This window comes from Salminus brasiliensis, chromosome 16 (assembly GCF_030463535.1).
Source record: "Salminus brasiliensis chromosome 16, fSalBra1.hap2, whole genome shotgun sequence".
In the NCBI taxonomy this organism is placed as follows: Eukaryota; Metazoa; Chordata; class Actinopteri; order Characiformes; family Bryconidae; genus Salminus; species Salminus brasiliensis.
In genome coordinates, this window is record NC_132893.1 from 35802766 (window position 1) to 35823804 (window position 21039).

At 41.8% G+C, this 21039-nt stretch overlaps 1 protein-coding gene across 1 annotated transcript; it reads right to left on the reverse strand.

Moving 5' to 3' along the window:
* Positions 1–110: 110 nt before the first annotated feature.
* Positions 111–19624, reverse strand: LOC140537042 (zinc metalloproteinase/disintegrin-like HR1a). Its single transcript, XM_072659194.1, has 22 exons — positions 19564–19624; positions 17959–18038; positions 17572–17648; positions 17143–17221; positions 16961–17043; positions 16483–16666; positions 14459–14542; positions 13852–13923; positions 12931–13100; positions 12753–12831; positions 12508–12638; positions 11303–11483; positions 9648–9737; positions 8970–9165; positions 7260–7365; positions 5927–6083; positions 4886–4966; positions 4600–4690; positions 3648–3671; positions 2437–2551; positions 1536–1581; positions 111–322 (listed from the first exon to the last, which is right to left on the reverse strand). The coding sequence occupies exons 1-22, from the start codon at positions 19622–19624 to the stop codon at positions 302–304; spliced, it is 2208 nt and encodes a 735-aa protein (XP_072515295.1). The 3' UTR covers positions 111–301.
* Positions 19625–21039: the final 1415 nt, after the last annotated feature.

Sequence of the window (21039 nt, forward strand, 5' to 3'; positions counted from 1 at the left end):
AGATCAGATGTGCTGGAGCAGAAAGATGACAGACGTGCTGTTCCAGCAAAGCCGGCCTGAGACATAACGAGCTACTGTAATTACCTTCAAAGAGAAAAGGTTAAAAGGATCATGTTTGCTTTTAACAACCAGCGAAGCCTCGTCTTCCACCACAGCGGGGAGAGGGACGCTCGAGCGTAGACAGCTGTTCCACACCAGCCGAGCTCCTGAAAGCCAGCAGATCTGTCCCTCAGTGAAAGTGTCCCCGTCCCAGACGTCCCCGCTGGTGGAGCTGCAGCTGGAGAAGAGCCTGCAGGTCTTACTAGGGGAGGACGAAGACTTCCTGATGAAGGAAACAGCATTAGATTAACCCTAAACCCACTGAGACTGCAGCCCAAGACTAGGCTTAAATCATTCAACTTTACCCTAATGAGAGACCCCAGTGTAGTGTGTTAAACTGAAGAGGCGGAGCTACAGCCTCTCATTAGGGTGAATAATATTAATAACGCTCTAAATGTAGGTATTGTGATATACACTGAGGAGGCGGAGCTACAGTCTCTCATTAGGGTGAATATTAATAACGCTCTAAATGTAGGTATTGTGATATACACTGAGGAGGCGGAGCTACAGTCTCTCATTAGGGTGAATATTAATAATGCTCTAAATGTAGGTATTGTGATATACACTGAGGAGGAGGAGCTACAGTCTCTCATTAGGGTGAATAATATTAATAACGCTCTAAATGTAGGTATTGTGATATACACTGAGGAGGAGGAGCTACAGTCTCTCATTAGGGTGAATATTAATAACGCTCTAAATGTAGGTATTGTGATATACACTGAGGAGGCGGGGCTACAGTCTCTCATTAGGGTGAATATTAATAACGCTCTAAATGTAGGTATTGTGATATACACTGAGGAGGCGGAGCTACAGTCTCTCATTAGGGTGAATATTAATAACGCTCTAAATGTAGGTATTGTGATATACACTGAGGAGGCGGAGCTACAGTCTCTCATTAGGGTGAATATTAATAACGCTCTAAATGTAGGTATTGTGATATACACTGAGGAGGCGGGGCTACAGTCTCTCATTAGGGTGAATATTAATAACGCTCTAAATGTAAGTATTGTGATATACACTGAGGAGGCGGAGCTACAGTCTCTCATTAGGGTGAATATTAATAACGCTCTAAATGTAGGTATTGTGATATACACTGAGGAGGCGGAGCTACAGTCTCTCATTAGGGTGAATATTAATAACGCTCTAAATGTAGGTATTGTGATATACACTGAGGAGGCGGAGCTACAGTCTCTCATTAGGGTAAATATATGATAACGCTCTAAATGTAGGTATTGTGATATACACTGAGGAGGCGGAGCTACAGTCTCTCATTAGGGTGAATATTAATAACGCTCTAAATGTAGGTATTGTGATATACACTGAGGAGGCGGAGCTACAGTCTCTCATTAGAATCTGGTGGAGGGCCTCGGCTCCATAACTGCAGTTTATGGGATTTGATGGTAGCTGCTACTGACGTGTAGATGAGGTAAACGTACCACTGTCGATTCTCTGTGTTTGGTCTGTCGGCCGGCTCCTGGTGGTCTGAGAGAAGGAAGAGTAAAGGTCATTAGTTAACAGTAATATATCTTTAATAATTAATATGGGTGGGGCAACATTACAGGAGAAGGCAAATATATGTGGACACACCTTCTACTGAGGGCATTCAGCTAGTATAAGCTGCACCCATTGCTGACACAGATGTGCAAATGCACACACACAGCTTGTCTAGTCCCTGTAGAGAAGAAGTACTGCCAATATAATTGGACTCTCTGGAGCAGATCTACATGAAGCTATTGGCACCATGCTGCCTAATGCCAGGCGTGGGCTAGAGGGGTATTATCATACAAAACATTAAAAGCATCTAAAGTAATGTGCAGGTCTCGCTCATTCATTCAGCTGCCGCTACAACAGCTCTGACTCTGAAGGGGTCCTGCTGTGGTCTCTAGAGCACAAAGACTAACATCAGCAGCAGATCCATTAAGTCCTGTAAGTTGAGAGGTGGGCGGGGCCTCCATGAGCATCAGTGAGCCTTGGGTCGCCAGTTCGCTGGTTGTCCTTCCTCCTCTGAGAACGTTTGCTAGGTGCTGACCCCTGCATACCGCAAACACCCAACACGACCTGCTGCAGGTGTTCTGGAGATGTTTTGACCCAGTCATTATCTAGAACATCTCAGTCTGGTTCTTGTCAAAGTGTCTCAGATTCTTACGCTTGTCCATTTTTCCTGCTTCATCACCTTCAAGAACTGACTGTTCACTCACTGCCTGATAGATCCACCCCACCATGTTATGGCTGATTGGTGTGTGTGTGTGTGTGTGTGTGTGTGTGTGTGTGTGTGTATGTGTGTGTGAGTGTGTGTGTGAGTGTGTGTTGGTTTGGTGGAAATGTGTGTTTCTGTACCTTTGACTCTGCTCTGATTTCCACTTCTTTATTCTCCAGACTGCAGCGATGAGAACAGCCACAGATAAAGCAGTGAGAATTATCGCCAGACACACTCCCAGAGCAATGGAGGAATCTGCAGAGGGGAGGGGGCGGGGCTTAACACACCTGCTTCTATCCCATACATTGAGGGTGACCCTCATTAATAAAAGTATACAAAACAAATATAAACAAAGAGAAATTAATCAACTAAAATAAATTGATAATCCAGAATTTAGAATTTAGCCAGCTAAAGTGTAGGTGAGGTTCCCTACATGGACAAAAGTATTTGGACACTCTTCTCAGTTACTCAATTCAGGTGTCTGATTCAGTCTCATTCAGCCACAGGTGTATAAACTCCAGCCTCTAGCCCTGCAGTCTGTCTTTCCTCCACACATCAGTGAAAGAACGGGAGGTTCTGAAGAGCTCACTGAACTCCAGCGTGGTTCTGTATGTAATAGGAGACGCCGCTGCACCAACAACAACAAGTCAGCTGGTGAAATTTCCTCCCTCCTAGATCTTCCTCCATCAGCTGTGAGTGGTGTTATTATTGAACAGTGGAAGAGTTTAGGAGGAACAGCTCACAGAGAGCAGCTCAGCCACCGAGTGTCTGTCAGACCACGTAAAGTTACAGAGCGGGGTCAGGGCCGAGTGCTGAGCTCAGAGCAGAGTGCAGAAAAGCCTCCAACTGACTCAGTAACTGCAGCAGAGCTCCAGACCTGCTGCTGCTGCTAGAGCTTAGAGCAAAGGGGGACCAGCTCTATATTAGTTTAGAACAGGATGGCATTAAAGCTTCTGTAGGTGGAATATGTAGGTGTCCCAATACTTTAGTCCATATAGTGTGGCTGTATGTGAAACTCTAGTACTGAATCTTTTATTTTGAGGCAGCAAATTGCAGCAGATATCAGGGTTGGCTAATTAACTAACCTTAACCCTAATCTTAGCTAATGTAATACTGAACGATAACTTGGGAAGCTCTGTAGCTGGTGGAGGCTTTAGCACAGCCTGAGATTGAGTCTTATTAGGTAGGGTAATTAATTAAACTTCACAGTCAGATATATATCACCATTTCCTGGTAAATGACTAAGGTACATATATTAGGCCAATTAGCAATGTCCTTATGAATCATTTAATAAGTAAAGATGATTTATTTCCTTTCTGTTGTTTAGAGAGAGGAGTTGCCTTGATCTTACCTTTGCTTAGTCCCTCTGCTCCACCTGTAACCCACAATTGCAGAGATTACATACAGCAGTTTTATTAGAAATGACTGATATAATGTGTGTATACGGTGTATAGTGTGTATAGTGTGTATATACTGTGTATACTGTGTATAGTGTATATATACTGTGTGTACAGTGTGTATAGTGTGTATATACTGTGTGTATAGTGTGTATATACGGTGTATAGTGTGTATAGTGTATATATACTGTGTGTACAGTGTGTATAGTGTGTATATACTGTGTGTATAGTGTGTATATACTGTGTGTATATAGTGTGTATAGTGTGTATATACTGTGTGTATATAGTGTGTATAGTGTGTATATACTGTGTGTATAGTGTGTATATACTGTGTACAGTGTGTATAGTGTGTATATACTGTGTGTACAGTGTGTATAGTGTGTATATACTGTGTGTACAGTGTGTATAGTGTGTATATACTGTGTGTATAGTGTGTATAGTGTGTATATACTGTGTGTAGTGTGTATATACTGTGTGTATAGTGTGTATATACTGTGTGTATAGTGTGTATATACTGTGTGTATATAGTGTGTATAGTGTGTATATACTGTGTGTAGTGTGTATATACTGTGTGTATATAGTGTGTATAGTGTGTATATACTGTGTGTACAGTGTGTATATACTGTGTGTATATAGTGTGTATAGTGTGTATATACTGTGTACAGTGTGTATATACTGTGTGTATAGTGTGTATAGTGTGTATATACTGTGTGTAGTGTGTATATACTGTGTGTATAGTGTGTATATACTGTGTATAGTGTGTATAGTGTGTATATACTGTGTGTAGTGTGTATATACTGTGTGTATAGTGTGTATATACTGTGTATAGTGTGTATATACTGTGTGTAGTGTGTATATAATGTGTGTATATAGTGTGTATAGTGTGTATATACTGTGTACACTTACTGTTATAGGTGATGTGGCCTGTGTAGCGCTTTGTACAGTCCGGCGGGACCCATCCCGGTGTGCACTGGCATTCTGCCTTATTATTACACACCTGTAAGAGCAAAACACTGCCTCACTAAACTGCTCAGAGAAGACTGAACTTCTCCCTGAACTTTCTCCTTAACTCTACAGTGACTCCCTGGTCCAGGTGTGCTAAGACCAGCTGAAAGTGAGGACCGGGCAGTGAAACACTGAGATGAGTGGACATGAGAGTGAAGTGGTCATTATTAGCACTGTTAAAGCTTACCGTGTTTCCTTTGCAGGTTTTAGAACAGTTGGGTTGTCCGTAGGCCACGTCCAGCTCCACACATGCACCGCCACTGCAGACCTGCCCACACCAGCACACACCAGCACACGGTGAGCCACTGTGGCCTTGTAGAACTACTGCTGTGCATGTATACAGCTTCTGCTTCACCTTCTGCTTCACCTTTATTTACAGTATGGTTTAACCCCCTGCTTGGTGCTTCTTTAATTTTACACTATAGCTACTAGACCAGGGGTAAGTCATTTCAGTCCTGGAGGGCCGGGTTTCTGCTCCAGCACAGCTGATTCAGCTCGCCCGTTAATTGCCAGGTTTAGTCAGTCTGAAAAGATGATGTTTTAAGTGTGTTTGGTACACTCACAGGGTTGTTTGAGTGATGCCATAGAAGAATCATGTTAGTAAAATACAGATGTGAGAGTGAAGAACCTTAAAAACCTTTATATTCATTTCTTTACATAGTTTAAAGCAGCTTTATGTAACATTTCCACCTTAAACCAGGAGCTTCAGCATCATGCTGATGCTCCACTGACTGGAACAGGCTGCTACACCTTGCTGCTACACCTTCAGATCAAGCTTCCAAGCAGATCAGATTGTCCACAAATGCATGTGTAAAGTGTATCCTTTAGTCGTGGCTCTAAGTGTGAATTACGCCTACCAACTGTAGGGGGAGCCCAGGAGCAAGTAATACCAGTTGTCGCATACTGCTGCTTTAAAGGATCTTCACCCTCACACATCTACGTTTACATACTGGATGAGGTACCAGTAAGCAAGTCACCTAACCCAAGCTACTCCCCAGGTGTGTGTGTGTGTGTGTGTGTGTGTGTGTGTGTGTGTGCGTGTGTGGGTAAGACGTGAAGGTATGGTGGTACTGTTGTGTAATGGCTGCAGAGTTGAATCCTAATCTTACTCAGTTGTTTGTCGTTAGAAGATTAGGGGAGGTTTTTGTTCTCAGATCTGATTGGCTGTTTGTCCAGGTGTTTGAGATTCTGATAAAACCTGAGAAAGTAAATGAAGCGTTTTTCTCACCCGTCCGTCTCCACACCTGGTCCCGGTTTGGACCAGACCGTCGTCCATGCTGGAGTTGTTAACTGTACTTTTGCACACACCATCATGCGTCACTCCATCCCCAAACTGAGGCACTGCCGATCCATTAGAGCAGAAGAGCTTCCCACACATGACATCCCTGTGGAGCACGAGAGGAGCCCATAGTAGCTCCGTTGGGTTGTACAGTACAGTGTGTACAGTAGAGTAGAGTGTTTACAGTAGAGTGTGCATTGTACTGTAAAGTGTGTACAGTATAGAATGTAGTGTACAGCAAAGTATGTACAGTATTGTTTGTACAGTATATGATGTCGTGTACAGCAAAGTGTGTAAAGTACAGGGTGTTGTACAGTAAAATGTGTACAGTACAGAATGTAGTGTACAGTAGTGTGTAAAGTATAGTGCGTACAGTATATGATGTAGTGTACAGCAAAGTGTGTAAAGTACAGGGTGTTGTACAGTAAAATGTGTACAGTACAGAATGTAGTGTACAGTAGAGAGTGTACAGTAGTGTGTAAAGTATAGTGTGTACAGTATATGATGTAGTGTACAGCAAAGTGCGTAAAGTACAGGGTGTTGTACAGTAAAATGTGTACAGTACAGAATGTAGTGTACAGTAGAGAGTGTACAGTAGTGTGTAAAGTATAGTGTGTACAGTATATGATGTAGTGTACAGCAAAGTGTGTAAAGTACAGCGTGTTGTACAGTAAAATGTGTACAGTATAGAATGTAGTGTACAGTATAGTGTGTACAGTAGAGTGTGTATTGTACAGTAGTGTGTACAGTATAGAATGTAGTGTACAGTATAGTGTGTACAGTATAGTGAGTACAATATAGTGTGTACAGTATATGATGTAGTGTACATCAAAGTGCGTAAAGTAGTAGCATTGTACAGTAAAATGTGTAAAGTATAGAATGTAGTGTACAGTACAGTGTGCACAGTGTAGTATAAAGAGTGTGTAGTGTACAGTATAGTGTGTACAGTGTAGTATGAAGAGTGTGTAGTGTACAGTATAGTGTGTACAGTGCAGTATGAAGAGTGTGTAGTGTACAGTATAGTGTGGACAGTGTAGTATGAAGAGTGTGTAGTGTACAGTACAGCTGTGTGTAAAAGACATTTAGACTAGTTCTCACATTGTGAGTGTGAATAAGTCACGTCCTCCACAGAGCTGCACTACTGTACACCTTCATACACAATTACTGTTTATTACTGCATTTAACTGACGGGGGATATGTGCCATAAATAAAAATGTTTGTTTCTTAGAAACTCATATGAAATCAATCAATATGAAAACAGAGAGTATTTCTCATAACCTACTTCTGTGGACAGCCGATGTAGTCTTGTGGACGTGGGCGTCTGCAGTAAGCGTAATCTGTGCCTTTAACATTCAGGTCGTAGCAGGAGTCTGGTGCCACCTCAGCCGCTGAGAGACACAAAGAACAAAACAGCAAGCTTTTAACCCGGCTCCAGCCTCCCTTCAGCCCACAGCCAGCTGGGTTTCATATCCTGCACCTGATGTGTGAGATGTTCACCACTCTGAGCGAGCTGCAGTTTAATCAGTGTGTGGGTGTACAGAGCTGTGGCCTCGGGGCTGACACACCGAGCAACCCTTCAGCCGCTCGCCCTCTCAGTGAGACACACAGCAAACACTCGCAGCTCAGCCACATAATGTAGAGCTCCTCTCGGACACTCCAGCAGCAGCTCTGATCTCAGATCAGCTCTGCTGTCCCGGCTGTGGGATTAAACCTCGGATCTCCGCTTTAATGGATCATTCCGTTTTTACACACAGGTCTTTACTCCTGATGCATAGAACAGCAGAAGTGGTATATTACTGTACAGTACAGGAAGAGCATGTGATGATTTCAGAGATGCAGCTGTTTATGCAGGAATATGTGGAATATGGAAATATGGCTTTTGAAATATGGAAAGTATGGAATTTCATATAAACTTGATTACCTTTGGGGAGAAGAGTACTACAGAAAAATGCCACAAATCCTAATTCACTTTAGAGAATAGTAATTCAATAGTGTGCAGATCTTCTCCTATTCCCCCAAACACACACCACACGTCATATTTTCCTCCTGCTGTCGCACTTTATGACCTTTACTCAGAGCTGCACTCCAGATCTCCAAGTCTGGAAAAGCAGTGGAATATCTCCACGAGGGAAAGTGCTCTAGAAACACCAGACTAAGTCTAATCACACATTTCTTACAACTTCATACTGGATATTAATGTTATTAGAGATCCATACTGGATATTAATGTTATTAGAGATCCATACTGGATATTAATGTTATTAGAGATCCATACTGGATATTAATGTTATTAGAGATCCATACTGGATATTAATATTATTAGTTTCATACTGGACATTAATGTTATTAGAACTTCATACTGGATAATAATGTTATTAGAGCTTCATACTGGATATTAATGTTATTAGAGCTTCATTCTGGATATTAATGTTATTAGAGCTTCATACTGGATATTAATGTTATTAGAGCTTCATTCTGGATATTAATGTTATTAGAGCTTCATTCTGGATATTAATGCTATTAGAGCTTCATACTGGATATTAATGTTATTAGAGCTTCATTCTGGATATTAATGTTATTAGAGCTTCATTCTGGATATTAATGTTATTAGAGCTTCATACTGGATATTAATGTTATTAGAGCTTCATACTGGATATTAATGTTATTAGAGCTTCATACTGGGTATTAATGGTATTACAAATTCATACTGGATATTAATGTTATTAGAACTTCATACTGGATATTAATATTATTAGAGTTTCATACTGGATATTAATGTTATTAGAGATTCATACTGGATATTAATATTATTAGAGATTCATACTGGATATTAATGTTATTAGAACTTCATACTGGATATTAATGTTATTAGAACTTCATACTGGATATTAATGTTATTAGAGCTTCATACTGGATATTAATGTTATTAGAACTTCATACTGGATATTAATGAATTATTAATGAATTATTAGAATGTCATACTGCGTACTTACTGTCTCCCCACATCTGGATGCACTGGTCCAGTCTGAGTGGACAGTCCCCGTCGTAGCAGTAGCCGCTGTCATTTCTGCAGGGAAGGCCGTTCTCTCTGTATGTGTCTTCTGGACAGTCTCCAGATGCTCCTGTGCAGTACTCCGGCAGGTCACACATGCTTCTAATGTTTCGACACATGGTGTCCAGAGGCAGAAACTGGAAATAAGACATTTGTGTGAAAATTATAAAAGTAATAAATTATAAAAAATCAAAGACACAAAAGTAGCAGCTGGAAATAAACCGCCAAACTGCTGTAGGCGGAATGGGCGGGGCTATCTTCTGTAGGCTGAATGGGCGGGGCTAATCTGCTGTAGGCTGCATGGTCAGGGATAGACTGTTATAGTGTGAATGTGTTTGGCTAAACTAGCTACCATCTGAAAGGGAGGGGCTAGATTGCCTTAGGATGAATTGCCAAGGCTAAACTGCTGCAGACTAAGTGGGCGGGACTTAAATTCCTGTATGCTGAATGGGCGGGACTTAAACTATTGTAGGGTGGATGGGTGGAGAGAGGAGTGAGAGGAGTGATCTACAGTAGAGTAGAGACTCAGGAGACTCGTGTTAATGACTGAACGGCACTGAGGAGAACAGAACAGTAGAGTGTTTGAGTTGAAGGTGTGAGTGTGTGTTTGACCTCTGACCTTGCAGTTGTTGCAACACTCTCCAGAGGAGCACTGGGAGCCTGGAGTTAAGGTGCAGGTGGCAGCGTTGCAGCAGGGGTCTGTGCACTCCTGCAAAACAAATATCACATTGGAAGGGGTCAGTCTGTGCTGCCGACTGCCCCCAGCAGAGGGCAACGGTGGTGAGGCACTGTTCCCAAAGGGAACTCCACTTCCCAGAACACCTAGGGGTAATCAGTGCCAACCAGATGCACCTGCTTGTCACTGCATATAAGACTGTGGCATAGAGCACCACCTTGTCACATCTTTGTAGAGGGGTGACCGGTACGGTACACTGAGGGGGGCAAGAGCTGTTGAAGAGGAAAAGAGCTGAAGAGGAAAAGCAGGTTCTGGACTTTAGAGTCCTTCACTTAAAGAGCTGCCCCTATAATCAGCCCCCCCTCCTGAGAAAAGAGAGAGGTGCATTTCTTTAGTTTTGGTAGCTGGGTTGGTGCTGGCCGTCCTTTTTTTTTTTGGCTTTATTATTGTAAGGGGGGAAATTCCACCTGTTTCCTGTGTCTGATAAGGTGCAAGGCAGAGCTGCTCAATCCTGGTCCTGGAGCTCTACCACCCTGAAGAGTTCTGATCCAGCACAGCTGACTCTAATGTTCATACTGGATATTAATGCTATTAGAGCTTCATACTGGATATTAATGTTATTAGAGCTTCATACTGGATATTAATGTTATTAGAACTTCATACTGGATATTAATGTTATTAGAGCTTCATACTGGATCTTAATGTTATTAGAGCTTCATACTGGATATTAATGTTATTAGAGCTTCATACTGGATATTAATGGTATTAGAACTTCATACTGGATATTAATGTTATTAGAGCTTCATACTGGATATTAATGTTATTAGAGCTTCATTCTGGATATTAATGTTATTAGAGCTTCATACTGGATATTAATGTTATTAGAGCTTCATACTGGATATTAATGCTATTAGAACTTCATACTGGTGTTAATGATATTAGAACTTCATACTGGATATTAATGCTATTAGAACTTCATACTGGTGTTAATGATATTAGAACTTCATACTGGATATTAATGCTATTAGAACTTCATACTGGATATTAATGCTATTAGAACTTCATACTGGATATTAATGCTATTAGAACTTCATACTGGTGTTAATGTTATTAGAACTTCATTCTGGATATTAATGCTATTAGAACTTCATTCTGGATATTAATGTTATTAGAACTTCATTCTGGATATTAATGTTATTAGAACTTCATTCTGGATATTAATGTTATTAGAACTTCATTCTGGATATTAATGCTATTAGAGATTTATACTGACTCTAATGTTCAGCTGCTCTTGATCAGGTGTGTTAGATTTGGGGTGGAGCTAAACTCTGTAGGGTGGTAGATCTCCAGGACCAGGATGGAGCGGCCCTGGTGTAAAGTGTTGGACCTCCACTGCCAAACTGAAGTCCTCAGCACCTGCTGATTGCAGGGCTGAACTGCTGTAAGCTAAAAGGCTTGAGCTAAACTCCTATAGGCTAAATGGGTGGAGCTAAACTGCCCTAGGTCTGAATAGGTGGAGCTAAATTTAAATAGCTATAGAAAGAAATAAAGGTTGTTTACATTAATTATAATATTTTTTGGTGTTTCTACTCCCTCACCTCCACAAGGCCACAGTCACATTCCTCTCCCTCCTCCTTGAAGCTATTTCCACAGACGGGTGGGGCGATGATGGAGCCTTCAGCTGGTTTGTCCAGTAAACACTTCAGAGCCGAAGAGGTCTGCAGGAAAGTCTCATAATCTGCCACACTGCAGTTACTGAAGTGCTCTGGAGGAGGATTACTGCAGAAGAGACCAAACTGACCGATACCATCACTGGCCACTTTATTAGAAACCCCTACTGCCTTGAGCTTCCACTCACTGGCCACTTTATTAGAAACACCTACTGCCTTGTGCTTCCACTCACTGGCCACTTTATTAGAAACCCCTACCTTGTGCTTCCACTCACTGGCCACTTTATTAGAAACACCTACTGCCTTGTGCTTCCACTCACTGGCCACTTTATTAGAAACACCTACCTTGTGCTTTCACTCACTGGCCACTTTATTAGAAACCCCTACCTTGTGCTTCCACTCACTGGCCACTTTATTAGAAACACCTACCTTGTGCTTCCACTCACTGGCCACTTTATTAGAAACCCCTACTGCCTTGTGCTTCCACTCACTGACCACTTTATTAGAAACACCTACTGCCTTGTGCTTCCACTCACTGGCCACTTTATTAGAAACCCCTACCTTGTGCTTCCACTCACTGGCCACTTTATTAGAAACCCCTACCTTGTGCTTTCACTCACTGGCCACTTTATTAGAAACACCTACTGCTTTGTGTTTCCACTCACTGGCCACTTTATTAGAAACCCCTACCTTGTGCTTCCACTCACTGGCCACTTTATTAGAAACACCTACTGCCTTGTGCTTCCACTGACTGGCCACTTTATTAGAAACCCCTACCTTGTGCTTCCACTCACTGGCCACTTTATTAGAAACACCTACTGCCTTGTGCTTCCACTCACTGGCCACTTTATTAGAAACACCTACTGCCTTGTGCTTCCACTCACTGGCCACTTTATTAGAAACCCCTGCTGTCTTGTGCTTCCACTGACTGGCCACTTTATTAGAAACACCTACTGCCTTGTGCTTCCACTGACTGGCCACTTTATTAGAAACCCCTACCTTGTGCTTCCACTCACTGGCCACTTTATTAGAAACCCCTACCTTGTGCTTCCACTCACTGGCCACTTTATTAGAAACACCTTGTGACGTTATTATGAATGTAGCATAGTTTTGATGTGTTTCCAGGTCAGTACCTGAGCTCTGGAGACATGATGCAGTGAGCATAGCCGCAGGAGCAGGAGGAATCATCGTGCTCCATGCCCAGGTTGTGTCCGAGCTCATGTGCTAGCACAGCTCCTGTCGCCAAGGCGTTGGAGGAGAAATCCTGCAACATTTTAAAGATCATCTCATCATTCAGCATCTCAGGCTGACAGGAGCCCCTAGGCCTGAAAGGTTCTGAAAGGTTGGAGAAGTAGTTGGTGAGATGATTGAGGCTTACCCGAACTACAGCGTTGGAGTCTGTGGTGCACAGGGTGTCCACGTTCGCCAGACCCACGATATTGCCAAAGTTCACCGCTCTGAAACGCAGAGGCAACTCTTTTCAATGCCCCTGACCTCAGAAGAGACAAGGAATAGGCAAATGTCCCAATACTTTTGTCCATGACCAGCGGACTCACGTGATGAGCTGAGCGTTGTCTATTTGGTTGATGGCCTTTGGTTGGTTCGTCCTCCACTGAGTGAACGCAGACAGAGTGCTGGGAGCAGATGAAGAGACGTTTATCCTATTCCCATCTGACCACACCTCCAACCCCACCAGAGCGATGAAGGTGTGTAAGGGAAGATACACCTGTGGGAACATTTTGGTGTCCAGTTATCATCACGTTTGGGTCTGTTCAACACTGAGCTTCAGCTTCATGTTCATTACAGTATCTTCTGTGGTATAAGGAGAGAGCTTTAAGCTGGAACACTGATGACCTCTACGCTCTACATATACGCATAAATTACTGACCATCAGACACCGATCAGCCAGAACATTAAAACTGAATAACGCTGATGATCTGGCAGTGAGTGAACAGTCTTGAAGGTGATGAAGCAGGAGAAATGGACAAGCGTAAGAATCGGAACCACTTTTGCAAGAACCAGACTGTGAGGTTCTAGACAATGACTGGAACATCTGAACATCTCTAGAACATCAGCAAGCAGGTCTTGTGGGGTTTTCCCGGTATGCAGTGGTCAGTACCTACCAAAAGTGCTCCAAGGAAGGACAACCAGTGAACCGATGCACCCAAGGATCTGCTGCTAATGTTAGTCTTGGGGCCAGACATCGCAGCAGGACACCTTCAGAGGCCTTGTGGAGTCCATACCTCAACAGGTCAGAGCTGTTTTGGTTCACAAATAAGCAGGACCTACACTGCATTAGTCAGGTGGTTTTAATGTTATGGCCGATCAGTGTATAAGGTACTTTCACTGTGCAGGTGGTATGTCTTGGCTGATAAAGTGATATCATAATAATAATAATAATAATAATAATAATAATAATAAGCATTACTATTGTGGTTGTAGTAGTAATATTAAGGCATGTCAACTCAATAACCCACCATATCAACAAAGTTGATGATCTGGAACATCCTCTTCCTCACTTTTGCAATATCACTGCCCAAATTCCGAAACTGAAATACACACACACACACACACACACACACACACACACACACACTCTGTCGCAGTCAGTTCACTCTTTACTCTCAGCTGCTTCAGTCGTACAAATGAGTCCACATTCTCTCATATTTAAGAATCATAATCGGGACACTTTGCTCAGCTGTAACTGAGTACAATCACACTACAGACAGGGGGCGCTCTATTAAGCAGCTTTATCAATCACCCTCCTCCAAAATCTAGTAAAAGAAAGTCGTTCTTGGACAGTAGAGACAGTTGGTTTTGCTCTGTGGTTGCTATAGTGTTGCTGTGTGGTTACTATGGTATTCCAGAGGGTTGCTATGATGCTGCTCGGTGGCTGCTATAATACCCCAGGTGGTTGCTGTGGTATTCTAAATGGTGATGCTGTGGTGTTTTTCCAAGTGGTTGCTATAGTGTTACTAAGTGGTTGCTATAGTGTTACTAAGTGGTTGCTATTGTATTCTAGGTGGTGCCTATGGTATCCAAGAATAATACAAATATTGCTGCCAGTTTTGAATTGTTTCTTACCTCACTGTTGTCCACAACCAGATACATCTCAATGTACTTCTGCTCATTCAGAAGAGCATTTCCTTCAGCATCCTCTACATCAAACTGCAGACGTGAGACAAAATACATCCCAAACATTAACCTTTATCACTAAACCTTTACACACAGCCTTTATCACTAAACCTTTACACACAGCCTTTATCATCATCACTAAACCTTTACACACAGCCTTTATCACCATCACTAAACCTTTACACACAGCCTTTATCACCATCACTAAACCTTTACACACAGCCTTTATCATCACTAAACCTTTACACACAGCCTTTATCACCATCACTAAACCTTTACACACAGCCTTTATCATCATCACTAAACCTTTACACGCAGCCTTTATCACCATCACTAAACCTTTACACACAGCCTTTATCATCATCACTAAACCTTTACACACAGCCTTTATCATCACTAAACCTTTACACACAGCCTTTATCACCATCACTAAACCTTTACACACAGCCTTTATCATCATTACTAAACCTTTACACACAGACTTTATCATCATCACTAAACCTTTACACACAGCCTTTATCATCATCACTAAACCTTTACACACAGCCTTTATCACCATCACTAAACCTTTACACACAGCCTTTATCATCATCACTAAACCTTTACACACAGCCTTTATCATCACTAAACCTTTACACACAGCCTTTATCACCATCACTAAACCTTTACACACAGCCTTTATCACCATCACTAAACCTTTACACACAGCCTTTATCACCATCACTAAACCTTTACACACAGCCTTTATCACCATCACTAAACCTTTACACACAGCCTTTATCATCACTAAACCTTTACACACAGCCTTTATCACCATCACTAAACCTTTACACACAGCCTTTATCATCATCACTAAACCTTTACACACAGCCTTTATCACTAAACCTTTACACACAGCCTTTATCACATCACTAAACCTTTACACACAGCCTTTATCATCATCACTAAACCTTTACACACAGCCTTTATCACTAAACCTTTACACACAGCCTTTATCACTAAACCTTTACACACAGCCTTTATCACCATCACTAAACCTTTACACATAGCCTTTATCGTCATCACTAAACCTTTACACACAGCCTTTATCACTAAACCTTTACACACAGCCTTTATCACTAAACCTTTACACACAGCCTTTATCACCATCACTAAACCTTTACACACAGCCTTTATCTTCATCACTAAACCTTTACACACAGCCTTTATCACTAAACCTTTACACACAGCCTTTATTACCATCACTAAACCTTTACACATAGCCTTTATCGTCATCACTAAACCTTTACACACAGCCTTTATCACTAAACCTTTACACACAGCCTTTATCACTAAACCTTTACACACAGCCTTTATCACCATCACTAAACCTTTACACATAGCCTTTATCGTCATCACTAAACCTTTACACACAGCCTTTATCATCATTACTAAACCTTTACACACAGCCTTTATCACTAAACCTTTACACACAGCCTTTATCATCATCACTAAACCTTTACATACAGCCTTTATCATCATCACTAAACCTTTACACACAGCCTTTATCATCATCACTAAACCTTTACACACAGCCTTTATCACTGTCACTAAACCTTTACACACAGCCTTTATCACCATCACTAAACCTTTACACACAGCCTTTATCATCATCACTAAACCTTTACACACAGCCTTTATCACCATCACTAAACCTTTACACACAGCCTTTATCATCATCACTAAACCTTTACACACAGCCTTTATCATCACTAAACCTTTACACACAGCCTTTATCATCATTACTAAACCTTTACATACAGCCTTTATCATCATTACTAAACCTTTACATACAGCCTTTATCATCATCACTAAACCTTTACACACAGCCTTTATCACCGTCACTAAACCTTTACACACAGCCTTTATCACCATTATTATTATCATCATTATCCCACTACTGGAATGATCTTCAGAGTTAAAGCTTCTCTCACCATGGACCGATGGCACCCTTTAGTGTTGAAGGCTGGTAGTGCAGATTTCATGGTTCGACTGGAAACTCCACAGTGGAAGTTTTTGCTTTTCAGGAATTCAGCCTTAAACACTGCATGATCTCCAGTTTCGCTGTCTGTCAGAGGCTCGATTATATAATCCTGACCTTCTGCTCTGAAAAAACCCCTGAACACAACACATCCCAACATTGAACAACTACATACTCGATATAAAGTCTGATTGGCAGCTTTAAATACAGGCTTATCCTGTTATTATACAGTGCTGCACTCTTTATTGTATTATACTGCTGATATACAGTGTCAGACAGTTGTTACACTGACATGCTGCCTTTCTGTTATGTCTCATATTTGAGTATATCAGTGCTGTCCTCTTCCCACTCTCAGTCCTCTCAGTCCTATAATCAGTCCAGTAATGCAGCTCTACACAGAACTTGAGAAGCTTATTTAATATTGGAGTTACCTGAGTCCCTCACATGTGCTCATGCTGACCACAGACTGCTGGTCATCTCCAACTGACCCGAGATAATAGCACTGATGGTCACCCTGTGTAGCATCGAACCCACAGTGATCAGACCACACATATCCTACATTATCAGAGTACAAACAGGTGTAATGCAGGTAATCCGACAGGTAACCACTCACCTGATCCTGAAGGACGGTGGTCACTCTGGTCCCATTAGGTGTGTAGTGTGTCTCTGTGTAGCTGGAGCTGATCAGCTCTCTACAAGCCAAAGTCACAGATGATGGTCATATTTTACTGTTACTAGAGAAAACTGTTACTAATTTACTTTATTGTTTTAATATTCTGTCGTTAAACAGTTTATAATGTTATGCAGTGCTGCACTCATATACTGGTATCCTGTTATTATACAGTGTATACTGGTTGGTGCACAGTGTATACTGGTGGTGCACAGTGAAGACTGGTGGTGCACAGTGAAGACTGGTGGTGCACAGTGTATACTGGTGGTGCACAGTGTATACTGGTAGTAAACAGTGTATACTGGTAGTGCACATTGCTGTACTCCTTATTGTGCTTAGAACCTTTTATTATCCATTTTTTTGATCTCTCACCTGTTCCTCCTTAAATGAATGTGGATGTTTTTCTGCTTCAGCTCCAACCTGTAGGACACTGTATCTGTGTGTGAGGACTGTGGAGAGGACAGAGACAGTGCTCAGTATGTGTGTGTGTGTGTGTGTGTGTGTGTGTGTGTGTGTGCTCTAAAGAGCTAACAAAAACAATAAAACCATGATTACGTATTTAATAAAAAGAGAAATGCACAGCTGAATGTAGAACTTATCCAGGTGAACACGTAATCAGCCTGTGCAGAGGCCCTCAGTGAACTGCTGAACACTACAGTGTGAGGAACCGACGGTATGATGGGATGTATGCGAGGCTGACTGGCGACTGCAGTGTACACTACACTGCACTGAGGAACGTGTGTGTAATCAGTAAGTTACCTGTGTGTGTCTCTTCTGGGGTGTGTGCAGCCGTACAGGTCGAACCACCTCATATTCTTTCAGCTCAGAATGCACCTCTTCTACACAAACACACACAAACACACATACACACACACACACAAGCAAAACATGTGGATACTGATCTACAGCGGTTACTGAATCATTCATAGTAGATATGGAATCATTCATCATGAGTATTGAATCATTCTGGGCAGATACTGAATAATTCATAGTGGATTAATAGACGTTCTCATTAAACATATCTGGGTTTATATGCTGTTAATTCCTGTTATGCTTTCAGATCGAGTAAATGTGAGACTCTGAAGCTGTTTTTCTTTTGCTGAGACACACACACACACATGACTGAAGCACTCTATGGCTGTGTGTGTGTTAGTGGGTCACAGCTAGGTAAACATCTCAGTCAGGAGGCTGAAGGACACGTGAGGCGGGATCTCTGTGTGACAGGAGGAGAGTTGATGTAAGAACAATGAGCTGATATGAAGCTCCAGCTTCTTCGCGTGAAGCTTAACTGAGTGTTCGTCTGGATTTATCCAGAGACTCTCTGTCCCTCATCTGACCGCTCACCTGCTCGTTCACCTGCTCTCCTTACATGACGCAGAGAAGCTGGTGCAAGCATTCAGAACTTCAGGACTGGATTACTGTGATGATCTTCTGGTTGGACTGCTAGAGTGTTTTCACTAGGGCTCGGAAATCTGACCATATGAGTCCCATTCTCTCGTCCCAGGACTGGTGACCAGTTTGGCCCCACAGTATCTTGGGGAAACCATACAGTCCATCACTTTCACTTCATTCGCATATAAACTTATAAAGCTCTCAACTCTGGAATAAACGTCCTAGTGGTGTTCGTGACTCAGACACACTCTCTGTGTTCAAATCATCTCACTTAGGTTTTTATCTTCCATGGTTTGAAGCCACATTTACCATTTTCCCTAAATTCAGTTTAGCTTTACTGTTGTTGAGGACTTGTTCTCCTTTTGAGTCTTGGTTCCTCTCAGGTTTCTTCTTCTGTCTCCTTACCAATCCCCAACTCATTCCATCCTAAAGTACTGGATGGAGCTCCTCCACCGTCATTCCAGAGAACACAGCTCTTCCACTGCTCCACAGCTCAATGCTGGGGGGCTTTATACCCCTCTACTAGCCCACGCCTGGCATTAGGCAGCATGGTGCCAATAGCTTCATGATATTGATCTGCTCCAGAGAGTCCTATTCTATTCTATTCCTATTCTCCTGGCAAAATATATTTATATATATACATATATTAACCCCCCGTCTCTCAGCAGTGAGAGCATATTTACTGTAGAAGCTCCAGATCTCATCAGAACAGATAAAGCAGGTGAACATGAATCCAGTAAAAAGGAGAAACAAGAGCTTCTCATTCTGATGAAAGTAGTGAGATCTTGTCGGACCCTCCTCAGGGGTTCTGTACATCAGTGTAGTAAAAGGTCCACTGGACTGGACCCTGGACCCCTATGTGCGTCGTGTGAGGTTAGCGCATGAAGCTGATCTGCACTGAGTGTGGTGTTCTTAACGGATGTAGGGTTAGTCTGCAGGTGTGAGGTTGCCGTGGGAACGCTGGTCTCTTACCTGAGCGGTGAGATGAGCTGACAGCAGCTAAAGAAATCCACAGAAACGCCTCCACTCTCATACTGAAGCTCTACAGCCAGACTGAGAGCAGAGCAGAGCTCCACAGCATTTATACACACCTGCTCTCCACCTTCACCTGCATACCAGCCTGTACCTCTCTCACTCTCTCTCTCTCTCTCTCTCTCTCTCTCTCTCTCTCTCACTCTCTCTCTCACTCACTCACTCAATCACTCACTCACACTCTCTCACTCTCTCTCTCTCTCACTCACTCACTTACTCACTCACTCACACTCTCTCTCTCTCTCTCTCTCTCTCTCTCTCTCTCTCTCTCACTCACTCACTCACACTAATTCACACGAGCTGTATTGTTTAGTCCAGTGGAGCAGTGGACCTGAGTCGTCTGGAATAAACTGATGGGATGAGGTGAGGTGGCGATCATCCAACACCCGGACCTCATTAACAATTTTGTCGAAAAAATGCAATCAAATCCTCCTGAATCTAGTAGAAAGTCTTTTTCTCTGGACAGTAGAGACAGTTACTTCAACAGAAGCAGGATCAACTCTTTTAGTACCCTTGATTTCAGAAGAAACAGTAATTAAGCAGGTGTCCCAATACTTCTGTCCTCTGGTGTCCCAATACTTTTGTGTGTGTATGTATGTGTGTGTTTACATACAGTATGGGGAGTTTTAATAATGACTCCTCTGCTTTTGTTTTATGTTGGTATTCAAGAAGGCATTATTTATTCATATGAATATAATTATATGTATATGAATATATGAATATAAATATATATAATACCTATAACATTCTAAGATATTTTGCTGGAAAAATAACAAACATTATTTAATTTTAATTCTCTTGTTTATAAACACTGTGAACCTCTGAGCTGCACTTTCCTGTTTCTGCATATTATTATTATTATTATTATTATTATTATTATTATTATCTATTCTCTCTTTCCCCCCCCCCTCTCTCTCTCTCTCTGTAATTAATAGTGCTGCTGTTTCTCAGGTTTCTCTTGAACACCTGCAGGATCTGAGCTGTAATCCCAGTAATCCCAGTTTCCCCAGTACATCACTGCCACAGCAGGCAGCTGCTCTCTGAAGGACTGTTGTGCAATCATGTGTTTGTCTGTCTGTCAGTTTCACCAGTTTAGCCTGTAACACTGTCACTGTTTACATCGACTGATCAACTTTATCATCAAAATACATATAAAACGTCTATGTAGCATCTTATAAAAATCAAAATGCAGCCTAACATTATTTAAATGAGGCTGAATTATAACTAATAACAAAGAAAACTGACAAAACTGACAAAAAGACAAAATAAAGATTATTAGGGTTTAAAAATAATAATGGTAATAATTAAACTAATTCTTAAAAACACTTAAAACTGAATTTAACATATTAATTAATATCTATTAATCCATCTTAATTACACCTAAACGTAAAACTAAACAGCTGCTGTTTCTGAAGA